Below are 24,148 nucleotides of genomic sequence, written 5' to 3' on the forward strand. Positions count from 1 at the left end.
GGCGCCAGGATTTCCTTGTCCTCCAGCTGTTCTGTCCCCTTCTCCTTCTTCCCTGACTCTAGACCTGAAACTCCCCCATGCTGTAATAAATCTTTGTAAATAACTGTGCTGAGACTCCTCTTTCAGGGGAGGGAGGAGAAGAAGGGAAGTAATGGAGTGTTCTGATATAGAAGGTTGGTAGTCATCCAAGGGTCAGGACCTTCACCCTAGTGTCCAGTCCTCTGGGAGTTTTTCTGGAGATAACAGGCTGAGACACTCAGGAGGGCCCACAGAAGTTCTGACTACTGCTATGATGGCTGAAAGGTGGGGTGGTGGAGAATAGAAGTCCATCAAGAGTAACTGTGGCTTTCTCCAAGGGACTGGCTCTTCATTCTCACAGATCTCCCCGCAGGCAGTTCCACAATGCCAGACCTGTGTGGTCCAATACCCATGCTATTTCCCATTCTCCCAGCCTTAGGGAGGCTTCTCACCGCCCCCCACCCCCGGTACTGGGCATTTACTGGGGCGGGGGCTGTCGGGAGAGAGGATTTTACATTCCCAGTCCTTTTTATTTTATTTTTTGGTTCTGGGGATTGAACCCATGGATGCTCTAACACAGCTATAACCTCAGCCCTTTTTGTTTTATTTTGAGGCACGATCTAAGTTGCCCTGGCTGGTTTCAAATGTGCAGTCATTCTGCCTCGGCCTCCAGGGTCGCTGGGATTACAGGTGTGGGTCACCGCGCCTGGCTGGAAGACCCTCTTTAAACCTAACACACTGCAACTTTACTTCGAGCCCTTCTCCCTGGGGGCGTGGGCTGGGGGCGGGGCTGGGGGAGGGGCTGCAGTCGAACGCAATTCCTAGTTTGCTCTTGGGGGCGGGCTTAGCGGCGGAAGTGGCGGGGCTGGAGATCTCCTTCCGTTCTGAGGCGCTGCGGTGGCCCCGGAGCCGGACTACAGTTGGGGCTGGAGAGTGAGGCGGTGCTGAGATGGAGCAGGTGGGTCCTGCAGAGGTCACTGGGACCAGGTGGTGGTACGAGGGCTATCTCTTGCGGATACCGCTTCGCTGCCCGATGTCCGTTCTCGATTCCGTCCGACCTTTCTCACGCCCCCCGCACTCCAGGTTCCGCCCCCTTCTAGCCCCCGGCTGCACTTTTCCGCGCGCAGTGTTGGGGGTCTCAGACTCTGACCTTCGGAAGCCACGCCTACCTGAGAAGGCCGGGATAAGGACCCGGGAGGGCGTCCGGGATTGACTTCCAAAGCCTCTCTCTTAACTGTGAGGGCAGAGACGAGGGGACTGTATCTAGGTATTGGAGGCGGGAGGGGGGAGGGGTCAGAATCTGGAGAAAAACGTACACATTCCGTTAGGTTTGCAGTCTCCGTCTCCCTGTCATCCGCTGTCTCCCCAACTTCCTCTGGAAACGGCTGTGAATAACTTCCTGTATTCAAAGGGCCCTTTAAAGTATCTTTCTTGAGTTCTTAGAGGTCACAATACCGTTGACAATTGTTCCTAATTGACAGGTGTCCCTCCCCCATACCTTTGGCTTCCAGCGCATCTCCAGATTTCTTCCTTCTAATCCTCTGACATGAGGGCAGAAGTACCGCTTCATATTCTGCCCTGTTGCCCAACCCCTCTCTCTATGCACTGTTCTGGATGGTTTCTTGTACTCATATAGCATCAGCTTTACCCCAGCTCAGTACCTAAATCACTGGCACGACCTCTCCGTGGATCTCCAGACTAGACTGTCCTGTTGCCAGCGGGACACCTCCCCTTCAGATAGAATTCACTGGGTCTAAATTTGAACTGATGTTTTCCTGCAGATTCATTCTTCCTCTGCTAGCCCACTCTAGCAAGAAACTTGGGGATTATCTTCCATTTCCTCTTTTCTGTCAATTCCTACATCTCAGAAGTGACCTGGTACAGCTCACTTCCTGACCCTCTTACTCCGCCTTCTCCACTGTTACCACTCTTGTTGACTTATTTCTCACCAGGTTGACTGTATTAGCTTCCCATAATCTTCCAATCACAACTACTTGCAACCCAGTCTCCAGTTTTGCAAACCATTTAGAACACAAGTCTGATTGTGTTGCTTCCTTGCTTAGAACTCTTTTATTGCTTTCCATTGCCTGCAGAAAAAGGCTGAATCTCTGGCGTGACTAACAGAGCTCTTTGTAATCTGACGTCCTCCCTAGTAATCTCCTGTGTGCATCCTAGGGTCCAGTAACATTGTGCTACTGGATGTGCCTTGCTGTTCATGTTTCTCTGCCATTGCACACACCAGTAGTTGCACACTACTTGTCCTTTAGTGACTTGCTTGTCATTTCTGCATCACTGCTGCCTCCACCCTGCAAGGTGAATTGCCCCTCTGTGTCCCCTTAGCACGCTGGCCATAATAGCATTGTGGCTGAGAATTATAGGTTCCTGAATCAGACTGCTTGGGTTCTTTTTTTTTAAAGATTTTTTTTTTAAAGATAGACACAATATCCTTACTCTGTAATTTTATTTATTTTTATATGGTGCTGAGGATCGAACCCGGTGCCTCACATGTACCAGGCAAGCACTCTACCACTGAGCTATAACCCCAGTCCCCAGACTGCTTGGGTTCTGATACTGTTTTGTAACCTTGTTGAAGTCAGTGCCTCCGTTTCCTCATTTGTAAAGTAGAGAGAATAATGTGCCTTCCTCATAAGAGTTGTTGTGAGGCTTAATTGAAAGTGTATGTACAGTGCTTAAAACTGCCAGACACATGAATGCTCAATAAATTAATGTTAGTTATTATGATTACCTAAGAACAATCTCGCCTATTGCCTTGGTGCATACCTGTAATCCCAGTGATTTCAGAGACTGAGGCAGGAGGATCTGCAGGTTTGAGGCCAACCTGGGCAACTTAGTAAGATCCTGTCTCAAAATAAAATAAAAAGGGCTGGGAACGTCCCTCAGAGCACTTGCCTAGCATTTGGGAGGCCTTGAGTTCAATCACCAGTAATGTTAAAAAAAAAAAAAAAATAGTGTAGTTCAAGTCTAGTTCACTGGCTCTGATTTTTAATTTCATAGGCAGCTTGATGATAGTAGGTGTGGCTTGCTTCTCACTCTTTCCTGGGGCCATAAAGTCTGGCTCTTTGTCAATAAATAAAATGCTGGGGTGGAGGGCATGGGGGCAGGATCTGGATTTATCAAGTGAGGATTTAATGGTGAAAAAGGCCTAGACTTGATATCAGTCTGCTCAGGAAAACAAAGCTGAAAAGGGAAAATGTTACATGGTAAACATTAATTCTACAGAAATGCTGGGAACTGAGGGAGAGAAAGGCCAAATGCACCTTCCCAGAGGAGATGACAATTAGTGAGGGGCGTTAAAATGAGAGTATAAATTTACAAGAGAGAGGCAGGCATAGGCTGGAACATGCTCGGAGAAGGGAGAGCTGGGTCCTTGGAACAAAGCTCCAGTGGGTGCTGTAGGGTGAGGGGAGAAGGGAGGTGAGCTGAAGAAGACACAGGTAGCATCCTCTGCTGAGTCTTTTTCTCACTTGGCTGTGAGGAAGTGCCCCTGGCTTAGGAGCCAGGGTTACTCTGGGGAAGTCTGAAGTACCTGGTATTTGGAGACAGGCTCCATGGGGTGGGGTCCCTTTGCATGCCTCTGGTTGGGTCTAGGCCAGTGTCAGGACTTTTGTTCCTGCTCTTGTGCCTGCCTGGGATGCCCTTCCTCCTTGCCTCTGGCTGATAGCTGCTGATTCTTAAGGCCTGGGCTTTGATGTCCTCTCTTCCCTGACCTCCCCTACTCCAGCCCTGGGATCCCACAGTCCTTTGTTCATTCCTCCCTGAAAATGCTGATTTCAGCGTGAACCACACATTTATCTGTAAATCTTCCTCCCTGAATTAGAGCCCCTGATGGAAAAGAACAGGGTCCTGCAACCCCAGGGACTGACCTGGTATCTAGCACGTTGTAGGCTCTCCATACCTGGGGGTTGCATTCACTTGAGCTCCCACACACCTAGGTTTGTTTGGGAGGGTAGTGTGGGTGAGGCCACTAATCCTGCACATTTGGCAGCTCATCCTTGTTCAGTTGAGTGGTGGAGCTTATTGGCTCCATTTTATAGATGAGAAAGCTGAGAATCAGGGTCACTCAGCAGGAATTTGAAGAACTGTCTCCTGACTCCAGGACCACAATTTCTCTCAGAAATTGCTTCAGGTCCCACCTTCGAAGGGGGCAGAGGATAAGGTGGTTATCCCACACGGCCAGTTGTGTGTCCTTTTGAACTTTGGCTGGGAAGAAGTTAATCCTGGCCTTTGTGCTGGGAGGAGCCTATGCTGACCAGAGGCTCCCCCACCCCCACCTTTGCTGGAGAGGATTGAGAGGTCTGCCCTCTGCATGACTAGCTCTTTCCAGACTGACGTTGGGGACTGGGCTTCCTCAGCCCTAGTTTTACTTAACAGCATTAAGGAGTGAGACTGGGCTTGACTCACTGGCCTCTGAGTAGGCCCAGGGTCATGGGGTCACTGAACTGGGGGCATCCCTGACATTCAGCCCGGCCTCACATGGGAGGAGGTGGGAGGGCTGTGCAGATCCTCTTGTTGGGGTTTTTCAGTGAACTGCTCCAACAGAACCTCCCTCTACAGGGAGGAGGGGTGTTCAGTGAAGAATCTGGCTTCTGTTTCCACTTGACTCTTCCACTTCCCCAGAAGGAAGGAGAAACACAGCCAGGCCTTGGCTCTGTGCTCTTATTTGCCATGCCCTCCACTCCTTAAATTTCCACTTCTCTGGGCAACTTTCCAAACCTTCTATGGGAGAACAGGTAGGGGCTAGAAGGCCAGCTGTTCCCAGGCTGAGGGCAGGAGCCACTGAACCCTGAATTACAGGAAAACTCAAAATGTGCCATCCCTGGCCTGAGGCTAGGGCCCTTCCTGTCTCCAGCAGGACTGGTGAACTCTCAGTTTGGGCAGAGTACTCTGCTGGACATGCCTGTCCAGGGCCCTGCCTCTCATGCCATATCCATAGAGGGCAGTACTAGTAGTAGTAGCTACCATTAATTAAGCACAGACGCTGTGCATATAGAGTTTCTAATTCTTTTAAGCTCTGTGAATTGTGCACTATCTTATCCTCATTTTATGGATAAGGAGACAGAGATTCAGAGAGCCTCAGTGATTTGGTCAAGGGCACACAGTCTAATAAGGAATGAGCTTGGGCTTTTGATTCCAGATCTGGTGCTGACCCCAAGACTTGCACCCTCTCTCTGTTCCAGGGTAGACATTATGGACATACACATCAACTAACTTACTAGACATGTGCTATGGCCAGGCACTGTGGCCTGGGCTTCAAGGGCTTGAGAAGAGACAGCCTTTTGGCTCAGGTGTGCTGTGGATAAGGGAGGTGCTGACCCAGAGTCGTGAGAGGTTGGGGGAGCTTGGGTGGTAGAGAAAGCTTTGCCTAGGAGGTATCACTTGAACTCGTCTCTGAAGGGTCTGAGTTGTCCCCTAGTGGACATTCCAGAATGAGGAAGCAGAAGGATAAACAGCTGTGGTGTGACCTGGGGTCAGGAAACTATGGAGGAGTGCTGAGGCCCTGCTGAGGGGACAGGCATCATCAAAGGAATTCAACTCAGTTTGAGTCTTCTCCTTGCATGTGGGGACCCAGGGGAGGGAGAGGAGCAGCCATCCTGCCTCAGAGTGCCCAGAGAACCAGTTTCCCTTGCCTGCTGTGGAGGGGCTGTGTGGGCTCTGGGCAGGGCAGGCCACCAGATGAGGGCAAAGTCCAGCTGCAGGAGAAGCTGTCAGGACAGGGAGGGGTCAGGTGTGAGTGTCCAGTGTACCTGTGCACCTGCCCCTGGAGAGAAGGATGTAAATCCTGGTTCACATTTCCGGAACATCTCCTGTGAGCCTGGTATGCTTCTGGTACTGGGCACTCAGCAGTGAGCAAAGATAGGAGTCCCTGCATTCCAGTGGAGAAGATGGGTGGTAAACACAGACCAGCAGGGCTCGGGGGTAGTTGTGCACATGCCCAGCACATGTAAGGCCCTGGGTTCCATCCCCAGCACTGCAAAAACAAACAAATGAATGAAACAACAACCATGGCTGGGGTTGTGGCTCAGTGACAGAGTGCTTGCCTCATATATGTGATGCCCTGGGTTCGATCCTCAGCATCACATAAAAATAAATAAACAAAATAAAGATATTGTGCCCATGTATAACTAAAAAAAATTAACAAAACAAAACAAACAAACACACACACACACATATACACACACACACAAAAAGACTAATGAAGATTTCACACATCAGGAGTGTCAAGTGCTGTGAAGCATAAAGCAGGGAAAGGGATGGGGAGGGGATTGGTCAGGAAAGGCCTCTTCACAGGGACGTTTGCATAGAGACCAGAATGGAGGAGTGAGGGAACCAACAGAGCAAGGGCCCTGGGATTGGAGTGTGCTTGATGTGTCCAAGGACAAGAGACCAGTGGGTTGGAGTGGAGGATTCCAACAAGGGAAGATGAGGACTTGTGGGCCACGTGGAAACTTTGACCCTAACTGGCTGAGCTGAAAGCCACTGGAGGTTTGGAGCACTGGAGAGATGCGGTCAGACTTTTAACAGGATCCCTGTGACTGCTGTGTTGAGAATAGACTTGGGACCAGGATAGGAGGAGGTCAGAACTCTGTCTGTGAAGAGATTATGGTTTGGACAGGGGACCTAGAGGTAGTTGACCAGCAGGCAGATACTGGCTGGATTTGGAAGGAAGAGCCCACAGATTTGTTGATGGTTTGAATGTTGATGGGGAAGAAGCTGTCCATAGTCATTGGCTGGATGGTTCCTTAGCTCTTTGCGTCTCATGACACCTCTCTCCCCAGCCAAAGGCCCCTGGTAGCAGCTGCATTTGCATTTAGCAGTCCCAGCCCAGCTTAGGGGGAAGCCCACAAGGCTTTGTCTCTTCCTGGAATGGGACTGTGGACAGAGCTCTCAGAGTTTTAGTCTTTCCATAATAGAGTCATCCCCGCAGCTCTTGGTAGACATGTGATGATTAAAGGAGATGATGTCTGCAGGGTGCCACGTGGGCAGTGGCCACTGCCAGCTCCTGCTGGTCTGGCCAGCAGCAGGACATGAGCAAAGCCAGCCTCCTTCCCCCCAGACCCTTGCTTTCTACCCCTTTGTGGACCTGCCATTAACTTGGGCATCCATAAGGGCTGCTTGACTGAGAACCTCACCCCAACCCCAGCCGGCAGACATCTCCAGGGCAGTAGCCACTCAGGCTATCTTTTTTCTTTCTTTCTTTTTTTTTTTTTTAGTTGTTAATGAACCCTTAATTTATTTATTTATAGGTGGTGCTGAGAATCGAACCCAGTGCCTCACACATGCCAGGCAAGTGCTCTACCACTGAGCTACAACCCCCGCCCTCAAGGCTGTCTTTCTTTGGAGAGGAGGCAGAACAGGAATGACTGCTGACCCTCATGCAGTGACTATTGTGTCAGGGATGCTCTAGGCCATTACACTGAATGGGTCATTTACTTTTTACAGTAAAAAGTAGGTGCTGTTTTTCATCCCATTTTACAAAGAAGGAAACTGAGACACTGAGAGATGAAGTGGCTAGGAAGGTGGGAATTCAAAGTTTGACCCTTCTGTGGGCTTGAAGTCCAGTCCTCACTTGGCTTCACTGGTTTCCCCCACTTTGTCCTGGGTTATGGACTCCCTGGCCACCCCACCATATACACTGTGGCCATTTCTGAAGGAATGCAGAGCTACCCAGCATGCACAGCCATTTCTGCTCTTCCCCTTAGCTCGGAGAGGACTTGGCGAATCCACACTGCCCAGAAAGGTGGGTCCTTTCTGGGTATAGGTGAGACTTGTCCCCTAGTCAGTTCACACAGCACGGTTCTATGGAACCAGCTCTAGCTCTAGACACTTTGGCCCAGCCCTCTGAATAAAGTTGGGGGTCAGAAAGGGAATCTGTCGAGCACTCAGCCCGTGGTGCTGGGCTGCTCTAGACACTTCTCAGGCCTCGTTGTCTCCCTGGATGTCCAGCCAGTCCAGGGTCTGGACAGGTTTGTGCACTTTGCATGTGCGGCAGCTGCAGCTTACACAACAAGTAAGTGGCATTCATCGTGTCACAGACTTGCCTTGGCCAGAAAATGCCCACTGGGAGCTGCCGTATGTCAAGCTGCAGACAGGTGGTAGGACCTCTGGACTGTGGCTGGAGGGCTGACAAGGACTTCATCTGTGCCCTTGCCACTTAAGACTTTTGGAAATGAGGAACTGGGGTGGGTGGGCGGGAAGGGGGCTCACCATCTTGGCACCTTTCCCTCGTGCATGGAGAGCGGGTAGTGTGGGAGATCAGTCCTGGCACATCCCCGAGGGCCTGTGCAGGGAGCAACCCCCAGCGCTCTATCCCTTCCCAAGATGGGAAACCGCCTTTGCCTGGAGGTGGAATAACTTGGCTTCCATATGATGAGGGAAGCAGACTGAGAAGTTTGAGAGCTTGCCCTGGGTCACCCAGCAAGTGAATAGTAGAGTTATTAGGTTTTTAAAAAAATATTTAATTTTAGTTGTAGTTGGACACAATACCTTCATTTTATATATTATGTGGTGCTGAGGATCGAACCTAGGGCCCCTCATATGCTAGGCGAGCGCTCTACTGCTGAGCCACACCCCCAGCCCCAGTTTTGTTTGTTTGATTGTTTGTTTGATTTGTACTGGGGATCTAACCCATGGGTACTTAACCACTGAGCCCATCCTCAGCCCTTTTTATTTTTTATTTGAAACAGGGTGTTACTAAGTTGCTGAGGCTGGCTTTGAACTTGCAGTCCTTCTGCCTCAGCCTTCAGAGTTGCTGAGATTACAGGTGCCCACCATTATGGCTCGCTTAGAGTTCAAATTTGAACCCAAGCTGTTGAGGGTTCCCCCCACCCCGGAGAGGGGGGATGGTGGTGGGGTATTGAATTCAGGGATCACTTGACCACTGAGCCACATCCCCAGCCCTATTTTGTATTTTATACAGGGTCTTAGTTGCTTTGTGCTTCCCTTTTGCTGAGGCTGGCTTTAAACTCTTGATCCTCCTGCCTCAGCCTCCTGAGCCGCTGGGATTAAGGGTGGTTCTTATCACACATTCCTGAGTGTATCCCACCTGCTCCTGCCATTTTCCTCTTGCATAAAGGGTCTTGCCAGCTACTTGTACATCTGGCCCTCAGTATCTTCTCTTCTGAACATAAATTGGAATTCTTGTGTGGTATGTTTATGGAAGCTGAGCTACTAAGGCTTGAGGAGAGAGGGGAGAAGGCAGACAGAGAGGGAGGAAATACAGAACATGAAATTTACTGATGTAACAAGTTTTAGGTGTACATCAGGAGGATTAAGTATATTATTGTTGCCTTTTAAAAATGGATAAGGCCCAAGTTAAATCCCCAGTATCACAATAAAATAAAATAAAAACAAAAATAAATAAAAATCCATCTGAACTAGACATGGTGGCAGTGGTGCACTTGTAATCCCAGCAGTTTCAGAGGCTGAGGCAGGCAGATTGCAAGTCCAGGGTCAGTCTGGGCAACTTAGCAAGGCTCTCAGCAATTTAGCAAGACCCTGTCTCAAAATAAAAAATAAAAAGGGCTGGGGCTGTAGCTCAGTGACAGAGTGCTTGCCTAGCATGCATGAGGTACCAGGTCGATCCTTAGCACTGCATGTAACTAAACAACAACAACAACAACAAAAATAAATAAATAAATAAATAAATGAAGGCATTCTGTCCATCTACAACTACCAAAAAAAAAAAAAATAGCCGAGGGGCTGAGGGTGTAAGTAACAGTGGTAGAGTAAGGACTTAGCATGCTTGAGGCCCTGGGCTTGATCTTCAGTAAAACACACATACACACTTTGAGGAAATGGCCTCACAAAGATCACACGTTTAGGAAGGGGGTAGTCCAGGCTTTGAACCCCAGTCTCAGGGTCCATTCTTTTTCCTTTCTTTCTTTCTCTCTTTTTTTTTTTTTGTGGGGGGGGGCTGGGGATGGGACCCAGGGGCTCAGGTGTGCTAGGCAAGTGCTATACCACTGAGCTATCTCCCCAGTCCCAGTCCATTCCTTTTTCCAGGATATTGGCTGCTGCCTGAGTCTGTTGCCCAGCCAAAACCCTGTTGTAAGCTGAACTGTTAACTAGCGTGTCCTGGAGAGACGGTCTGGGAAGGGCCTTGAGGCCTGTACCCATCCATTCCCTTTGCCTCAAGAGCTGCAGTAACTTGAATAACCCCTGCACCTGACTTGCCCATCCCCGCCCAGTCTAGGGCAACGGGAACCTCTGAGTCCTTGCTGCCTGCCTCCGTCCCCCCTCCCCACGCCTAACAGCTCAGCTTCCACAAGTACAGTGTCAAGTCTGCAGCTGTCCCAGGCTGACTGCTTCACGCCACAAGTGCTGTTCCTCTCCTGACACCTCTGAAGGTGCTTGCGGGGCGGGGGGGGGGGGGGGGGGGCAGCTCCCAGGGGCTGGGTGGCAGCCCTGCCATCTCCGTCCTCACAGCTCTCACTCTTGCCTCCCTGTGAGGCCAGGGCATGTGCCATCCTCTGCCCTCTGATGGAGGTCTGGAAACAGCCAGAGAAACAGCGCTTGGGGAACTGATGGGGCTGTGTTCAGGCCAAGGCATGTTTCACTCTCTAGCCTGGTGGAGCTCAAAGGCTTTTTTTTTTTTTTTAATATTTTTTAGTGTTGATGGACCTTTATTTTATTCATTTATTTATATGCGGTGCTGAGAATTGAACCCAGTGCCTCACACATGTGAGGCAAGCACTCTACCACTGAGCCATAACCCCAGCCCCTCAAAGGCTTTTTGAAGTCATGTGAATGAGCCACACTTTCACACTGTAACCTGGGGGACTCTGCAGCCACCGTCACTCACAGCAGTCCTTTTTAGTTTGTTTCTTTAATTTTGGTGCTGGTGATTGAATCTAGGGCCTTGTGTATGCTGTACACATGCTCTACCACTGAGCTACACTCCCAACAGTCAGGTTTTTATGTTTTACATACTGAGGTTCTGAGTAAAAAAAAAAGAATTAAGTTTCTCTTGATTAAAAAAAGGAATTTAAGCTGGGTGCTGTAGCGCACACCTGTAAGCCCTGCGGCTGGGGAAGCGGAGGCAGGAGGATCCCGAGTTCAAAGCCAACCTCAGCAATTTGGCAGGTGCTAAGCAACTCAGTGAGACCCTGTCTCTAATAAAATACAAAATAGGGCTGGGGATGGGACTCAGTGTGCTCCTGAGTTCATCCCCGGTACCCCCCTTCCCCCCAAAAAAAGGAGTATATAAAACCACTCAGAATCAGTGACTGCCCAAGATCAGGTGCAGGTCTCTTAATTTGGGACCCAGGCTCTCTGTGGACTTGGAGTTGCTTGGTGAGGAGGCTGATGTGGAACCCCTTCCGCTGACTCTTGGCCACTCCCCCTCCCACTGAGCCCAGGGCCTGGTCCTGTGCCCCCTAGCTGCTTCAGCGCTCCTGGATCCCAGCACCTCTGCTCTAAGCCTCGTCTCATCTCTCACCCAGGGACTTCTGGGTGTGTGAGTGTCAGTGTGGTTGCCACTCCAAGTGAGTCTCACATCTAAGCTATTGTGCCACCCAAGTCCTGTGTCCAGGGAGGGAGGTGGAAACCAGGACGAGCTGGGGAAGGAGGTGGGGAGGGGCACGGATAGAGGTGATGGGGGCGGAAGCACCAGTCCTAAGGGTAGAGAGGTGGAGAGGAAAAATCCCAGACAGACATGCGGGACATCCCATCTGAGGGCTCTGGACACCCTCATACATTCCTGACGGGAATGCATGCTGCAAAGGGAATTTGGCAGCAGCCTAACAAGACCACACACGCAGCTTGACCCAGCAATTCCACTTCGAGGAATCTGTCTTGAAGATACACTTCCAGCAACAGGAAAATAACTACATACTATGTTTTTCATTGTAGCGTTTCTGATCGTTACAAATCTAAATGTTTCTTCATAGGAGGTGAATTGGCTCAAATGTGGCTCATCACAAATGAAGTACTAGGGCTGGGGAGGTAGCTCAGTGTGTACAAGGTCATGCTCCAGCACGAAGAGAGAGAGAGAGAAAAAAAAAGGGTACTTAACAACCTTATAAATTAGGAAGATCTCTATAGGGAGACATAATAGGGAGTGATTTCTAAGATATATTGTTAAGTGAAAAAAAAAAAAAAACAACCCAAAACAGCATCTGTGACAGGCCACTGTATATATAAGAAAGATACAAGATATATATATATATATATATATATATATATATATATATATATATACATATATATATATATATATAAAGAAATACAGGAGTGTAAATCAAGATACTAAATAAGGGCCCTGGGTTCAATCCCTAGCACCATAAAAAAAAAAAAAAAAAAAAGGACACTTAAAGAGAAGTTACTCTTATGATTGAAATCTGTCCCCTGCCCCCCCCCCTTGCAAAAAAGGATACATCAAAGTGCTGTCCCCTGAACCTCAGAATGTGACCATTGTCTGGAAATGGGTTCATTGCAGATTTATGAGTTAAGCTGAGCTCATGTTGGAGTGGGGTGGGCCCCTAATCCAATAGGACTAGTGTCCCTATAAGAAGACAGCCATGTGAAGACGCTGCAGTGGAAGCATCATGTGACAACAGCCTAGAGTTACACAGCTGCAGGACAGGGAATGCCTGAAGTGGCTGGTGACAGCCGGACCCGGGAAGAGGCAAAAAATCAGAGGGGAGTATGGCTCTGCCTTGGTTTTGAACTTTAGCTTCCAGAACTATGAGAAAGAAAAATGGTTTTTTCTTTTCTTTTTTTCTTCTTTTGGTATTGGCAGTTGAGTCCAGGGGCGTTTTACCACCGAACTACCTCTCTAGTTCTTTTTATTTTTTGGTACTGGGGATTAAACTCAGGGGCACTCATCCACTGAGCCACATCCCAGTCCTATTTTTTTTTTTTTTAATTTAGAGACAGGATTTCACTGAGTTGCTTTGTGCTTCACCATTGCTGAGGCTGGCTTTGAACTCGGGATCCTCCTGCCTCAGCCTCCTGAGCTGCTAGAATTACTGGCATGCATTACCATGTCTGGCCCTCTCTAGTCCTTTTTATTTTTATATTTTTAATCTTGAGGCAGGGTCTTGCTAAGTTGCTGAGGTTCTTGCCAAATTGCTGAGGCTGGTCTCAAATTTGTGATCCTCCTGTCTTAGCCTCCAGAGTTGCTGCGATACAGGCATGGACTACCAGCAAATTGGTAGATCAGGGACGCTAGGCCTGGGGGCCACACAGCAGGGAGGGAGTGCTCTGGAGCTCCTTTTCTCTTAGGATTTATGAGAGCCCTATGTTTGCACAGCATGTTAAGTAATCCCTGTGGGCTTTGGTGGTCTTATCTGTAAAATAGAAGGAAACATCCTTCTCTGCGTGGGCATAGACACCATGGTAGAAGTTCAGGCTTTGGGCAGCAGAACACTGGGCTTACCTTGGAAATGGCAGGCTCTCGCTCTCTTTAGGCTTTTCTCTGTTCCTTTCTGCTGCATACAAGGAGCTGAGGGCCAGGAGCCCCTCTGGAGTGTTTGTTTATTCAGCAGTAGTTGTGAACTACTACATGCATTGTGTTGAGTACCAGGGAGACCGCAGTGACCATGTCACCCACCCTTGAGGTTTACAGAAGTTCTACTAAGAGAAAGGGTGAACCATAAACTAGAACAGTAGAGATTCCAGACAATGAGGAGTTGGCTGAGGAGGTTAAAGCAGTGTGACATACTGTGCTCTGAGTGGGGACGGACGCTGAGCCAAGGGCCTTTGAACTGCCTTTGGAAGAGCTGTGGAAGAATATTCCAGACAATGGAGAGAGTCAGATCCTGGGGCCGGAGGCAAATCAGGGCTGCCACATTGAGGGATTTGAAAGAAGGCCATGTTGTGGTAGTGGTAGTGAGATGGGGCTCCCTGGTAAGAGCTGGGCAGAGGCCACCCCCAGAGGGACTGATGAGGAGAGGGCCTGCTGTCCCATGAGTGGCAGGAGCCCTGGGGTGGTGCTTTGTAAAGCTTCCTTTGGCCACAGTGTGGGGAAGGGGTAGTTAAGGGGTGCGAGAGGCGGCCTGGAGATCCATGAGCAGCCACCGGCCGGAGGTGATGAAAGTTGGGCCTGGGGTGGCAGTGAGGGGGTGGAGTTGGAGAGAAGGTCCAAGATGTCCGCAGAGCGCGTGCACACACACACACACACACACACACACACACACACACTCTGCGGAGTTCCTCCCAGTTGCCATGGATTAGTGGTGGAGGGGAGGGCTGGCTGCTGGGAGGGAAAGTGGCTTTGTGCTGGGAAAACAAAGAACAGAGGCTGGGGCCTCTTCTCCTGGGGGTGGTGCAGGCCAAGAGGCTGTTGACAGGACCAGAGGCTGACCACCAGGCTGGGCTTGGCAGGAACAGGCTGTGTCCCTGGGCATCTGGGAGTGGGTAGGTGCCCAGCTGAGGAGCCCCAGGGCCCTCCAGGGTGAACCATGGGGCTGCTGGGCTCTTGGCAGGGAGGGCAAAGAAGGGCAGAGAGTAGGAGGGATGCTCACTGCCCTCCCAGCCTGGGAAGCCAGACCCATGGAGGGAATTTGGGCAGAGACTGTCCTGGATTGTGGGGTTGGGATAGGGTGGGGCGCCAGATGTTTTTGGAACAAATGAGGGCCCAGGGGATATACGTGGCCTTCAAGACCCTGACAGCCACTTCCCTCTTTCCTAGCCCTGCTGCTGAGGCCCTGCCTTCCCCACCCCAACGTGGGGCCACCAGGATGAGCACAGGACCCCGGGAACTGACTCGTGACTTGGAGCGCAGCCTGCCAGCCGTGGCTTCCCTGGGCTCATCATTGTCCCATAGCCAAAGCCTCTCATCACACTTCCTCCCACCACCTCCAGAGAAGCGCAGGGCCATCTCTGATGTCCGCCGCACCTTCTGCCTCTTTGTCACCTTCGACCTGCTCTTTATCTCCCTGCTGTGGATTATCGAGCTGAACGTGAGTAGGGGCAACGCTGGAGGGACAAGCTATGTTTGGGAGTCACCCCTGCGCAGTTCAGCATCTACTGCGTGGGGGGATTGTCTCTTCCATGGGGTTGATTATCTGGGACTAGTGAAGAACAGGAGACAAGAACAGTTGCTGTCATCTGCATGAAGAAAACGGGGCTATGACCAGCTGAGTCTTTTGGCTGCTGCTGCTCAACAAGTATGAGAAGGAGGGGGTTGAACAGACCCCCTGGGTGCTGAGCTGGGCGCTTGGCTCTGCACCATGCTGCCCCCTAGTGGAAGTGGAGGACAATCAGAGCTGGCTGAGCCCATGAAACTATCTTGTCTTCTTTCTGCCCTACTTTATTGTCTGGCTCTAATTCATTCATTCATTCAGAGAACATTTTTTGAGTTCCTGCTCTGCCCAGGCATTGTGCTAAAAGCAGAGGGACAGTGGGAAGGAAAACAGTAAAACTCTGAGTTCCTCATGGCTCTGGTTTTGGTGAGATGCCACCTCGTGCTTGGAGACAGAACTGTCTCACCCTATCCCACACAGTGCTCGCCACCGCAGGAACACAGTCTAGCTGGTGGCGGGGCCTCATCTGACCTCAGCACTCAGAGCAGGGTGTCCCAAGCCTGGTCTCACCCCAGCTCCTCTGTTCACCGTGACCTCAGCCCCTTGGGGCCTCCCTCTGCTTTCCTCTGCAGCGTGGGCTCCCCATCAAGGTTCTGAGTGACAGTAGCCTGGTCTTAACTTGAGTGATAGGAAAGCAAAGCCTCTCTCTTTTTCTTACTTTTCTTTTTTTCTCTCCTCTTCTTTCCCCTTTTCTTCTTTCCTCCCTTTCTGCCTCCCTCCCTCCCTCCCTTCCTTCCTTGGTCTCACTGTGTTGTCCGGGCTGGCCTTGAGCTTGTGGGCTCAAGTGGTCCTCCTGCCTCAGCCTCCTGAGTAGCTGGGACGGTAGGCGCATGCCACCACACTGGTTGACAGTGCCTTTCTTTATAGAAGTGGAGTTTGGGGAAGGGGCTGGCATAGGTATAGAGACAACAAGTTTTATTTGGGGCATGTTGGTCTGAAAAGAAAGGCAGGGCTCAGGGCAGGTGTCTGTCCTTTGTGCACCGGAGATGAGATGGCACTGTCAGTGAGCTGGAGCAGCTGCCATGGAGGGCCCTGGGGCATCTTAACAATGAAAAAACTGAGACCCAGCAAGGTTCAGGGCTTTTTGCAGAGCTTCTGAGTGCTCAGAATCCTTCCTTTCAAAGGTTCCAACTAATACAAAGCAAAGAAGAAAATTCACACACAGCCTATGTTCAATCCAGATTTTATAACTGGAGAAGGGCTGAAAATTTTTTGATAATTTTTCTTTTGAGATTATTTGGCTGTCAGGTGAGAAGACTCAGCAGTCCTCATGTGTACTTGAGATTCCTGCAAAGAGAATCTAACCACAAATTGTTTTCAAATGTAATGAAAATGCCAGAATACTGGATTTAACTCTTCGTAGAATCCCTGTAATGTTTCCCCTGGATGACACTTAATGAAAATTTTATTAATTTTCAGTTTCGTAGTTCTATCTTGGTATTTTGGATTCTATGTATTTTCAGTTCTCTAGCAGACTGTGTTGTCCAGGCAAGGACCCCTGTTGGGTTGTGTGACCAGCAGAGAGACTGGCAAATCAGGGAGTGAAACATGATTATTGAGTCCTGATCTGGGTGGTGCTAGTGGGTCCCCATGCTGTGTGTGACTGAGGGACCTGGTCCGGCATTCAGAGCCACAGAGACTGCAAAGGGTAGGAGGGGCTGTGGAGCCCAGGGGCAGGAAGAAGAGGGCAGGGTTGAGTGCCAGACTGGGACTCTTCGGGCAGGCCAAAGTAGAGGTGATGTCAGATTTCATGAAGCCCAGGTGGTCTTGGGGTAGAACCACATGGTGGGGATTGGAGGGGCATTCAAGTGTCAGTGTATGTCCATCAGCATTCAGACTGCTGTCCCTCTTCCTAGCCCCAGGATTTTCTGGAAGCTTTATAAAGATTCCTGGTATTCAGCCTCAGATTCGCACTGAGGCCTGATTGTCAGTGTCTTTAATAAACCCCCTAAATCCAGCACTAAATCCAGATGACCTGCCAGAGGCCAGAAGCCCCAGTCTAGGTGGGTGTGAAGGGTCTTCCTCAGTGGGGTCCCTGGGCTCCATTCCCTGGGGTCACCTCACACCCCCTCCTCTCCAGGGGTGCTGGCACCCCCATCCTTCAGAGGACTCATACCTCAGTCTGGTTCCCAGTGTCCATACAGCCCCTCACCTTCCACACCCCTGACATTGAAGTCTCAGGGATCCTGGTGAAAATGAGGCAGTGAGGTGCCTTCAGCTGGTTCCCTTCTTTCTACCACACACCCAATCTTATCAGGGGACTTGGCTCCCATCCTCGGTCTTTGGGGTAGAGACAGGAGTGAGAACAAGTCTCCTGACTCCCCACACCATCTTCTCTGGCAGGTTGATAGATTTTGTCCATTAAGCCCAAACCTAATCAATTGATTTGCTACCTGGGGCTCTGTCTGACACCACCACCCACCCCGGCCCCCACCACCCACCTCAGTCCCCATCACCTCAGATGGATTATTGGCTGGGAAGGTGGAGCACCACAGTGCTGGGAGGAAAATGGAATTACATGAGAGCAGATTCCCAGCACCTCCCTGCACTGCTCCAAGGCCACCAGACCTGCCGCCCTAGGCCAGCGCACTGGAATCCAGCCCTGCCCGGCTTGGGCTGCCTGGCTCCTGGAGGAACAGTATTGGTACCTCTGGCTGAGCTCCCTTGGTGCTTTGGGAACCCCTTTGGGTGGTGGCTTAGCCTTTTTGGCCTCTTCGCCCGGTCCCCCAGCCCCTCCTACCTCCCCCTTCTGGGAGGTGGGGGCAGCCCCCGGGACTCCGCTCTGCCCGCAGAGCTCTTCCTGTCTTCCTCCCCCAGACCAACACAGGCATCCGCAAGAACCTGGAGCAGGAGATCATCCACTACAACTTTAAGACGTCCTTCTTTGACATCTTTGTGAGTGGCTTTGGGAGACCCCAGGGCCCCGGGGGCAGAGGGAGCAGTGAGGTGCCTTGGGCTGGTTCCCTTCTTTCTACCACACACCCAGTCTTATCAGGGGACTTGGCCCCCATCCTCCGTCTTCCAGAAGATCCTCAGTGGGGCCCCACCTTCAGAGAGCCCCAGTGGGATGAGGGAGACAGGATCCCGTCCAAAATCCCATCCAGATTGTCTCAAAGAAATGCTGAGCAGGCTGGGGGCAGTTCACCCTGCAGCTGGGTGGGGACGCAGCTTGCCTCTGACGGTCTGGTGCCCTCCTCGGTTAGGTCCTGGCCTTCTTCCGCTTCTCTGGACTACTCCTGGGCTATGCTGTGCTGCGACTCCGCCACTGGTGGGTGATTGCGGTAAGATGCCACTTTGCCACCACCTGGGGGCAGGGGCTGGGATGGGGGAGGACTCACCCCCAGCCTCTGCCTTCCCTCTTGACCTCTTTCCTTCTCTCCTGTCAGGTCACTACACTGGTCTCCAGTGCCTTCCTCATTGTCAAGGTTATCCTCTCTGAGGTCAGTGGCTCAGTGGGCTTCTCCTAAGAAAGGGCCCTTTCTTTGGCTTTGGGTGTCTGCCTCTGTTGTCAGGGTTGGAATGAGGGGGACTCCTGTCTTTTGATATTTCCAAGGAATCATCCTCTGCTTCCTGCACTTATCCCCCCACCCCAGAAACCAAAGTTCTTCCTACAGCCTAACCCTGGTATGTCCTGCTGCAGACTCAATTAATCCATCTCAGAGGCATGTGCTACAGAGGGTATCTAAGCATATGGTGCCGGGAATGGGGTGTATGATACCAGAGTTGGTGGCTCCAGGAAGGGGCTCTGGGTTTGAGGTGACCCCCGCCGCTGTGGAACTCAGCCCCCTCCTTCCACCTTAGCTGCTCAGCAAAGGTGCGTTTGGCTACCTGCTTCCCATCGTCTCCTTTGTCCTTGCCTGGTTGGAGACCTGGTTCCTTGACTTCAAAGTTCTACCCCAGGAGGCTGAGGAGGAGCGATGTGAGTCCTGGGGGACAGAGTGAGGGCAGTGAGGGTAAGCCCAGCCCTAAGGGAGGAGAGTTTCAGAAATGAGAGTGAGTTCTGAGCCATTTGCCTCCTAGGAGCAGCTCTAGAGCCTGGGGTGGGGAAAGGGGACCCCAGGCTACTTCTGCATGATTGTCCTTGGTCTGGGATGATGGCTGCCCATGTCTGCTCCCCCAGGGTATCTTGCTGCCCAGGCTGCTGTTGCACGTGGACCCCTGCTGTTCTCTGGCGCTCTGTCTGAGGGCCAGTTCTACTCACCCCCAGAATCCTTTGCAGGTGAGGGCTGGTGGGTGGGGAGCTGAAAGGGAGGGGCTGTGTGAGGCGAGGGTGGGCTGGGCCTGTTCTTTCTGTTCTTCCCTCAGGCTCCCTGGGGAAAGCCAACAACCTCTCCCCCACATCCCTGCACTTCAAGTCCCTGAGCCCTACCCCCTCCCACACTCCCCACCCCCTGCCATTGTCATCTCTGCTTGTTTTCCACAGGGTCTGACAATGAATCAGATGAGGAAGTCACTGGGAAGAAAAGTTTCTCTGCCCAGGTATTTGGCTGCCTACCCTGAGCCTCCTCAGAGTGTGCACCTGAAAGGGCCAGCGCTGGCCTCAGCCAGGGTGGACCTCAGGACTGCTCCTTGGGCCAGACAAGCCCCTTGGTGTGCCCCATGCCTGGGGACCCAGGAGGAGCTGGCACAGCCACAGGCCTCAGGAAGCCCCCAAGACCCCTGGGAGAGCAGCCCAGACCCCATGTCTAACTGGATCAGGCCCCCATCTGACCCCTTCCTGCCTCTCACTCCTGACCAGGAGCGAGAGTACCTCCGCCAGGGGAAGGAGGCCACTGCCGTGGTGGACCAGATCCTGGCCCAGGAGGAGAACTGGAAGTTTGAGAAGAATAATGTAAGAAGCCCCTTTGCTACCTGCCCCTCCTGTGTGTGTTAGAGTTTTCACTCCTTTCCTGAGGCCCGAGGCATATATTTGAGGGTTTCATGGGTTGGAGTCCTATTCCTGCCCCGAGAGGGGGCCCAGGCTGGATCTGACACTTCCTGTCTCCCACATGTGGGAGCTCAGTCCTCATTCCCTGCTGCTCTGAGCCCTCGGCTCCCACTTTGAAGGGGAAGCCAGGCTCTGCCCTGTGTCCGGTGTTTTGTTTCATGATCAAAACAATATTATCTACAAAGATTGCAGAGAGCTTAGAAAACAGGGAAACATGCCCCAGTCCCTCTCTCTCTAGCCAGTCCCTATGGCAGCCCTTGTTGGCTTAGAGATGTGGTTCTTCATGGTCACAGCTGTAGCTGGACTCCTGTCCTTCAACTTAAGATCAGAAGCTTTCCTCAGAACCACCATTTAAATTTTTTTTTTTTTTTTAGTTGTTGATGAACCTTTATTTTATTTTATTTATTTTTATGTGGTGCTGAGAATTGAACCCAGTGCCTCACACATGCCAGGCAAGCGCTCTACCACTGAGCCACAGCCCTGGCCCAGAACCACCATTTTTTAATGGCTGCTCAGATAGCCCCCAAATCCTGGTGAAAACCTGTCCTGCCTGTCACTCATTCATGCCACAACCCACCCCATGCTCCTCCCTATCACCCTTCTGTCCCTGCCACAGGAGTATGGGGACACTGTGTACACCATCGAGGTTCCCTTTCATGGCAAGACCTTCATCCTGAAGGTGAGTGAAGGGAGGAGGATCCTGGAGCCTCCTGTTCCATCTGGGGCTTTAGGAAGGGGCTGAGGGACCCCCCTGCAGCACCCCCACCACAGGGAAGGGCTGGTGTGCCCGAGCCCCTCTGACACCACCTGCCTCCACCTGTCCTGCCCAGACCTTCCTGCCCTGTCCTGCGGAGCTGGTGTACCAAGAGGTGATTCTGCAGCCCGAGAGGATGGTGCTGTGGAACAAGACAGTGACTGCCTGCCAGGTCAGCCCTGCCTCCCCACATGTGTCAGGGCCCAGCCATATCCTAGAGTGACCAGTAACAACAAGGGGATGTGGCTTCCCCCTCTGTAAAATGCGGTGATGGTCTTAGTGCCTCCTGGGCCAGGGCAGGAGGTGGGAAGCAGGAGTATGCTTGTGGAGTGCCCAGCCCAGGGCCCACAAAGGGTGATGGCTTTTAGTCCTGGGTCCCAGGCAGGGAGGAGGCTGGTTTAGGAGGTTCCTGACATGTGGACTGTCCCTGGGGCTTTCCTGGCGTGGGCTATACCTCATGTCCCCCTGATGGGCCCTCAGATCCTGCAGCGGGTGGAAGACAACACCCTTGTTTCCTACGACGTGTCTGCAGGGGCTGCAGGCGGTGTGGTCTCTCCCAGGTGAGTATCCCCACACCCTCTTCTCACAGTCAGGCCTCCTTGGGCTCTGTTTTGTTTTTTGTTTTTTGTACTGGACATTGAACTCAGGGCACTCGACTACTGACCCACATCCCCAGTCCTATTTTGTATTTTATTTAGAGACAGGGTCTCACTGAGTTGCTTAGTGCCTCGCTTTTTGCTGAGGCTGGCTTTGAACTTGCGATCCTCCTGCCTCAGCCTCCCTAGTTTCTGGTATTGCAGGTGTGTGCCACCATGCCCAGCTCTCCTTGAGCTCTGTGCCCCCAGTTCTAACCTTCCCTCCCCCAGGGACTTTGTGAATGTCCGGCGCATAGAGCGGCGCAGAGACCGGTACCTCTCATCAGGAATTGCCACCACACACTGTGCCAAGCCTCCAACGCACAAATATGTCAGGTGAGCCGGGGCCTTGCCTGGGATCATGCCGCAGCCCCTCTCCTGGAAGCAGTGAGCAGCACAGGGTACAGTGTGTGCAGCTGGGCACATTCTCCTGCTGAGGTCGTGTTCCTGCTCCCTGTCCCGCCAGGCCTTGCCCCTCCCAGCCCCTAATCCTGTTAATCTTGCTGACTGGAACCAGGCCACCAGGCTGGAGGGACATGTGCGGTGGGCAGCTGGCTGGGATAGATCAGGGTGGGAACTAGTCCAGGAAGCAGGGCTGGGAGCCATGGGGTTGCTCTGGATCTGGCTTCTGGGCTTCATCTTCCTGCCTCAGGAGACTCGGGTCCCCCGAGGGTCCCTTTCCTCCTCCTCCTCCCCCATCCCCTTAGCCTCACCGTTCTCTTGGACCGCGCAGGAGTCCCCTCAGAGTAAGAGGAGTGGGGTCTTCCTGTGCCTGTCCCAGGCTTCCTTCTGCTTCTCCCCACCCTCTAACCCCGACTGCAAAGCCGCGGGCCTCCTGTGGGTCTCACGCTTCCCCGCAGAATGCTCTTCTTAGAATGTGAGATTGGGGCTCTCGGCCCTGCGAGGGACTTGCTGGGTGAAGGGCAAGCTTGTTTCCACTCTGGGTGCCAACTTCCTTATCTCTGGAGTGGGCCTAAGCGTGCTCAGTGGCCGGAGGGAGAATGAAAGGCCATCAGAGGTGAACTGGGTCCCAGCCCTGATGGCCTCCTGGGAAGGCGCCCTCTTCTGGAGGCTGACGGCACACGTGCTCCCTGAGTTGGGCAGGGGTGAGGAGTGGCAGGCACCCTTTCACAGCCAGAGCTGACCTCACTCACATCCCTGGGCAGAGCTGGTGAGGGCTGAAAAGATAGCGAACTCTCTGCCATTGGGGTGCACAAGCACCAGCAACTGTTGGAGGAGCAACACCAAGTGGGTGGCACTGACGGCTGATACCCCAGCTTCTGGACACCAGGTGTGAGCCTGCTGAGACAGGGTGCAGTTCTTGGACCAGCATCTGCACTCCCTCTTCCATCCCAATGCAAGCTGGGCCTGGAGCAGACAGTGGGGTGGGCAGGGGCCTTGCTGGCTCCCGTGTGCCCCTCCCTCAGTGATAACTCTGTCCTCAGGGGAGAGAATGGTCCTGGGGGCTTTGTCGTGCTCAAATCAGCCAGCAACCCTCGAGTCTGCACTTTTGTCTGGATTCTTAACACAGATCTCAAGGTGGGCACCCGGGGCTATGAGTCAGGCCTGTGGGGTGGAGGGGACACTGCTCCTGGCTTGGTTGCTGAGTGACCTTGAGGGCTCTCTGCCTTGCTCAGGGGCCCCTACTCAGCCCACTTTGTGACTTGAGGATTAGGGCAGGGTCCAGATGGTGTTCTAGCCACGAGTTGCAGGAGGACATGGGCCTTCCCCATCTTACCTCTGATCCTGAGGCCCTGAAGTGGGGTGGCTGGCTGCCAGCCCAGACCCACCAGCTCTGTTTGTGTGGCTGCTGCCAAGCCCCAGGCACAGCATGTTCTTCCCACCAGGAGTGCGGGGAGCAGGGCCCAGGCAGGATCCCAGAGCCCCACCTGCATTCTGGCCAGAGCACTCCTCCCGGTGCCAGCTTGAGGGGGAGGCCCTGCTAAGGATGAGCCATGGTGTGACTTCTTCCTGCCTCCCCCAGGGTCGCCTGCCCCGGTACCTCATCCACCAGAGCCTCGCAGCCACCATGTTTGAATTTGCCTTTCACCTGCGGCAGCGCATTGGAGAGTTGGGGGCCCGGGTGTGAACATGCCCTTCTGCTACCCTGCAGGTCGGGGTACTGCCGCCACAGCCTCCAGAGCTAGAAAGAGGGGCTGGTTGGGCTTTCCATGGCCCACAGAGAACCTGGCCCCAAGCAGTGGGTAGCACTTTGGTCCCAAGCTACTTCCCTGCCCTGAGCCGCACTGTCTGGAACCACGGTCCTGAGCAGGTGTGGGGTGGAGCATGTGGACTCTGGGGGCTGCTGGCTGAAGAAGTGGGGTCTGTCCTGCTGATGTTTACATGACATCCCTGCCCTCTGGAGAAGTTGCCATCCCGGACTTTGTCAGGGGAGAGCTGGGATGGAAGCTCAGACTTGGTTTCAGAGGGCCAGCGCCCTGGGCAAGACAGAGCAAGGCAGAGCAGCCTGTCACCAGTGTTAAGGTGAAGGAGCCTTCGTCTGCCTCCTTTGTTATCAAGGTTTTTTAGAGTTATTTAAAGGGTCTGGGACCTTTTTCCATATGCACCTGTGGAGGAGTGGGGGCAAGTGAGGGGGCGGTGGGTGCTGGTAGTGAATTTCTGCCTCTCCCAGGTTGTCCCTCTCTCCCCAGACCTCCTTGGGGACCTTTGTAATTTGAGCCAATTAAACACATGAATGAAAAAAAAAAAAAAAAGCCCTTTCTGCTTCTGCTGCCTTGTCCTGGGCCTGGGTCTCCTCACTCATGAG

General features: G+C 52.4%; 1 protein-coding gene across 1 annotated transcript; it reads left to right on the plus strand.

Annotated features, from left to right (window-relative positions):
* The first annotated feature begins 882 nt into the window (after positions 1-882).
* Positions 883-24,065, plus strand: Stard3 (StAR related lipid transfer domain containing 3). The gene is made up of 15 exons (XM_027923123.3): positions 883-976; positions 14,672-14,942; positions 17,883-17,960; positions 18,269-18,346; positions 18,452-18,505; positions 18,867-18,984; positions 19,186-19,284; positions 19,489-19,544; positions 19,804-19,896; positions 20,609-20,671; positions 20,823-20,918; positions 21,227-21,306; positions 21,613-21,717; positions 22,827-22,920; positions 23,366-24,065. Exons 2-15 carry the CDS (start codon positions 14,721-14,723, stop codon positions 23,468-23,470), a joined length of 1,341 nt encoding a protein of 446 aa, XP_027778924.1. The 5' UTR covers positions 883-976; positions 14,672-14,720; the 3' UTR covers positions 23,471-24,065.
* Positions 24,066-24,148: the final 83 nt, after the last annotated feature.

This window comes from Marmota flaviventris, chromosome 17 (genome assembly GCF_047511675.1).
Source record: "Marmota flaviventris isolate mMarFla1 chromosome 17, mMarFla1.hap1, whole genome shotgun sequence".
Taxonomy (NCBI): domain Eukaryota; kingdom Metazoa; phylum Chordata; class Mammalia; order Rodentia; family Sciuridae; genus Marmota; species Marmota flaviventris.

Coding starts and splice junctions, on each gene's coding strand:
- Stard3 (XM_027923123.3), top strand. CDS start 14,721: ATGAGCACAGGACCCCGGGAACTGACTCGTGACTTGGAGCGCAGCCTG. Junction 20,919..21,226: donor AGACAGTGACTGCCTGCCAG/GTCAGCCCTGCC, acceptor ATGGGCCCTCAG/ATCCTGCAGCGGGTGGAAGA. Junction 21,307..21,612: donor GGCGGTGTGGTCTCTCCCAG/GTGAGTATCCCC, acceptor TCCCTCCCCCAG/GGACTTTGTGAATGTCCGGC.